Source organism: Vulpes vulpes, chromosome 5 (genome assembly GCF_048418805.1).
Source record: "Vulpes vulpes isolate BD-2025 chromosome 5, VulVul3, whole genome shotgun sequence".
Taxonomy (NCBI): Eukaryota; Metazoa; Chordata; class Mammalia; order Carnivora; family Canidae; genus Vulpes; species Vulpes vulpes.
The window spans coordinates 76,813,421-76,818,129 of record NC_132784.1 but is presented as its reverse complement, the minus strand read 5'-3'; the positions used below and the strand labels follow the sequence as shown (position 1 = coordinate 76,818,129).

General features: G+C 32.8%; 1 protein-coding gene across 1 annotated transcript; it reads left to right on the top strand.

Annotated features, from left to right (window-relative positions):
• The first annotated feature begins 2,322 nt into the window (after positions 1-2,322).
• Positions 2,323-3,309, top strand: LOC112911998 (olfactory receptor 5T2-like). Its single transcript, XM_025988725.2, has one exon. It carries the CDS (start codon positions 2,371-2,373, stop codon positions 3,307-3,309), a length of 939 nt encoding a protein of 312 aa, XP_025844510.2. The 5' UTR covers positions 2,323-2,370.
• Positions 3,310-4,709: the final 1,400 nt, after the last annotated feature.

Sequence of the window (4,709 nt, the reverse complement as noted above, 5' to 3'; positions counted from 1 at the left end):
TTGCTCTTTGAAAGGGTTGTATCACTCTAGTGCATACTTGAAATTAATAAAACACTGGATATTAACTATACTATAATTACAATTAAAAACTTAAAAAAAAAAAAAAGAGGAGTAAGCTTTGGAGAGAAAGCCTGGTATCACATCTGGTTTTTCATAATGGAGCTGGGTGAGGAACACATACTTTCAGATTGCAGATCTATATATTTTTCCTTGTACCAAATATATCATTGACCTGGTGCCAAGAATTGTATTGAATTTCAGTGTCTTCACTTCAGTTGTATTAAAACATGGATTTCATTGTATTTATCAAGGTCTATTTTTTATTTCTTTCATTTCTGTTTTTACCTCACCCACATAAACTATTTTCTTGATCTCCCGTTGGGTAATATTCAAATCATCTCTCCCTATTGCATCTTTTTCCTTTTTTTTAAATAAGAAAAAGATGTTGGATGCCTGAGTGACTCAGTCGGTTAAGTATCCAATTCTTGGGATCAGCTCAGTTCATGATCTCATGGTCATGAAACTGAGCCCTGCGTCAGGCTCTATGCTTAGCATGGAGTCTATTTGAGATTTTCTCTCTCTCTCCCTCTCCCTCTGCTCCTCCCATTTATGCTCTCTCTCAAATAAATAGATAAATCTTTAAGAAAAAATGTATTTGGGGTTTTACAATCAATTTATTCAGTTTTTTAATGAAATGTTATATTTAAATGCACTTTATTTTGTTACAGAAGCTCAAAAATATTCAGTTAATTAGAATAAATGGTTTGAGTGCTTTGGTTTGTTTTGTTATAACTTTTATTTCCAATACACAGGATTCAGCTGCCATTCTGCTTTTTCTGATGTCTCATATGAGTATTTATTTCCTCTGCCTTTAATCTTCCCAACAATCTATGAAAATGTTTTCTCCTGATTTAACAATTCTAAGCGATCCTGACTTTATCACTCCCAGAAGGTATTGGGATGCATTCTCTTCTCTATCACTCTCTCTAGTCCAAATGGCTCTCTCTCTTACTGATGGGATCCATGTCATGTATTGAAACTAGGACTTGACTTACATTATGAATTTAAATAATTAACACAATATCATTTACAATAGATTATGTGCTCTCAAGACTGACTCAAATTTCCTATGGATGGATATATAAATTTATTTTTAAAAAACTGTAATAAATAAATTGAATAAGACTATCCTCCAACTATTGTTATATTATGGGCCAATAATAGACCTTTGACTTCTAGTTTGATTAACATGGCACTATGCAGGAAAAGTTTTTTCTACACCTTCTATTTTTCATTTATTATTAATTTTTTCCTTTTAAATATTAAGTATAGTGTCGAAGTGCATAGATTGTTTTGTGTTCTCACATTTTCAATTACTGATCTTTATGAATTTATTTGTTAACTTTATATAGTGATTACCTATGTGTTCTTTTACTGAATCCAAAATCAACAATATATAATCAACTATAATACTTTGAAAGAAAAGAAAACAGATATCTTATTCTCCCATTTTTACTATAGAATTTTGAGAGAATAGAGAAACACACATTATCAATAATGTAGATTTCCAGAAACCATCCAAATGACCAAATATTTATCCCCAAAAGAACAATATAATACTAAGTAGTTAAAAACACATTGACTGAGGTATATATTGTCACATAATTTTATATCCATTCACGGTCCATTTCTTGAAAACAGTCTTGGTTAGTTCTATTCAAAATAACAATAGAGTCAGAAAAATTTTAGAGATAAACTCATAAAATATTACAATCTAGTAGGCTGTTAATCTGTCAAACCAATCTAATTTAGCACATTCTATGTTTTATTTTAAAGATTTTATTTTATTATCATTTTTCCTTCAATATTTGTTCCAATGTTTTGAGATGAATATTAATGCCATAATTCTGAGGGTGAGTAGATTGTAGCACAGCATTTTACACAATTCCTGAAAGGTTTAGAATTCTGGTGTGAATTCCAGTGTTGCATTCATTGATATACTATCTTGTGGTTGCATGTTACAAGAAAAACATATTTAGCTGTTCAATTTGTGTTTAATGTGGTTTAATAGTAAAATAGCTAATAGAATTCAGTGGTAAAGTGACCATTTAACCTCACAGTTTTAGAAATGACATAAGTTGAACCAATGAGTAAAAACTCATAGCTTCTATTTAATTCTACAGTGAATGGCATTAACCTTTGACCCATCATCTTGTCTTCTGATCAGCTACTCAGAAATTATGCATTGCCATGAAATAAATATGAGGACAGAATTCACTTTCCCTGAGTTACACAACTGCTCACTTTTACCATATTAATATGAGTTACAATTTTGTGAATATCTTCAAGCTTCTTCCATGAGATATCAACATGAAGAATGCTACAGAAGTCACCATATTTGTACTGAAGGGCTTCACAGATAAGCTTGAGCTGCAAACAGCCTTGTTCTTCCTGTTTCTAGCAACCTACCTCTTTACTATGATGGGAAATTTGGTTTTAGTTTTGTTGGTCATTGTAGATTCCCGGCTCCACAACCCCATGTACTATTTTCTGAGTGTGTTATCATCTGTGGATGCCTGCTTTTCCTCCGTAATTACCCCAAATATGTTAGTAGATTTTATGTTAAAGAATAAAGTCATTTCATTCCTTGGATGTGCAGCACAGATGTTTCTCGCTGTTACTTTTGGAACCACAGAATGCTTTCTTTTGGCTGCCATGGCTTATGACCGCTATGTAGCAATCTACAACCCTCTCCTGTATTCTGTGGGCATGTCACCCAGGGTCTATGTGCCACTCATCATTGCTTCCTATGTTGGTGGCATTTTGCATGCTTCTGTACACACAGTGGCCACGTTCAGCCTATCCTTCTGTGCATCCAATGAAATTAGACATGTCTTTTGTGACATCCCTCCACTACTTGCCATTTCATGTTCTGACACCCACACAAACCAGCTGCTGCTCTTCTACTTCGTGGGCTCTATTGAGATAGTCACTATCCTCATTGTTCTGATCTCCTATGGTTTCATTGTCTTGGCCATTCTGAACATTCATTCTGCCGAGGGGAGGCGGAAAGTCTTTTCTACGTGTGGTTCTCACCTAACTGGAGTGTCAATTTATCATGGGACCATCCTTTTCATGTATGTGAGACCAAGTTCCAGCTATGCTCCAGACCATGACATGATAGTGTCAATGTTTTATAGCATTGTGATTCCCATGTTGAATCCCATCATCTACAGTTTAAGGAACAAAGATGTAAAAGAGGCAATGAAAAGAATGTTTCAGAAAAAATGGTTTATTAATTCATACTAAACATTAAATTGAAACAAATTAAGAATGTCACATTTTCTCCAGTTGGAAATGTTATGATAAAAATGTGTTTTTCAATTTATTGATCTCTTTCAAAGCTTCTTGGACTTTAAAAATAAAGATCATAAATAAAGGCTATATATGCTCTGAATGAGCATCTAGTACATAGTGCTATTTCTCCTACAGCCAATATTCACCGATTGAGGAATCAAAAGCTTGCAATGGGAGTGGTACCACTCATTATTACACCTAGGGACCCACACACACATTTTTTTTTTTTTTTTTTTACAAAATTTTGCTTGTACCTATAGCTTTACAGCTTTAGGAACAAAGATTAAAAGAGACAATGAAAAATAATGTAAAGATATATATTAGTTCATAAATAAAGGACCTTTTTAGCATTGAGTAAAACTGAAAAGTACGTTGGATGGTTGTCCCTGATTTGAAGCACATTGATACATGGAATGAAAGAATACACTGATTTTTTTTCACTTTGCCAACTGCATTATTTGGCTTCCAGACTATAATCTATAAATTTATCTATAATTTACGTGGTATTGAAAATCTTCTTTAAGATACTGGCAGAAGTAAGAAAGAAAGAGGAATACATTTAAAATGATTTTCACTAGATTTGATGTTTTTTCCTTTTATTGAAACACATAGAATTGTCAGGTTTTGAGCACAGATGATTAATAAGATGAAGACAAAAAAGGGGAAAAAAGAGAGGAAGGGAGAGAGAGAGAAGGGAAGAAGGAGAAACAAGAAAGGAAGGAAGAAATGAGATCAATTTAATCCATTATATCTATGCTGATTCTGAGATTCCATTACGTTTTTGAGATGTGGAACTAGAATCCCAATAAATATTTCACTGATACATGTGGCATTATCTAGCAAGGAGATATTTGAAATCACAGCACTTAAATCACTGGGTGTGATTTAAGACAATGTATGAACAGGTAAAGGGATTAAAAGCACACTTATCTTGACAAGCACTGAGTAATATATGGAATTGTGGAATTACTGTATTGTACACTGAAATTATATAACATTGTATGTTAACTATCTGTAATTAAAATGCTAAATAAATAAATCAATAAATGTATAAAATTTCCACTTTCACTCAGGATGTAGAAAGCTACAAATAATGTTTTAAAACATCCAAATACTCTATAGATTGTAATTTTTCATGACTGTGTCAAAGAGTAAAGGTTGCAAGCATCCAAGTAATCTGAATTACAAGAGAAGACAAGTTCCTTCAAGAGGAGATGAGACACATGGACTGTTTCATATTTAGCAAAAGGTAGGAGAAAGTTGTGACTACCATGCATGAAGGTAGGAAGAAATTAGCTAAATTAAATACAAATATATATGTTAACATGTATATTATATGCATTCAATACATA

Bases quoted from the DNA above. Each gene is read 5' to 3' on its own strand.
- LOC112911998 (XM_025988725.2), top strand. From the start codon at position 2,371: ATGAAGAATGCTACAGAAGTCACCATATTTGTACTGAAGGGCTTCACA.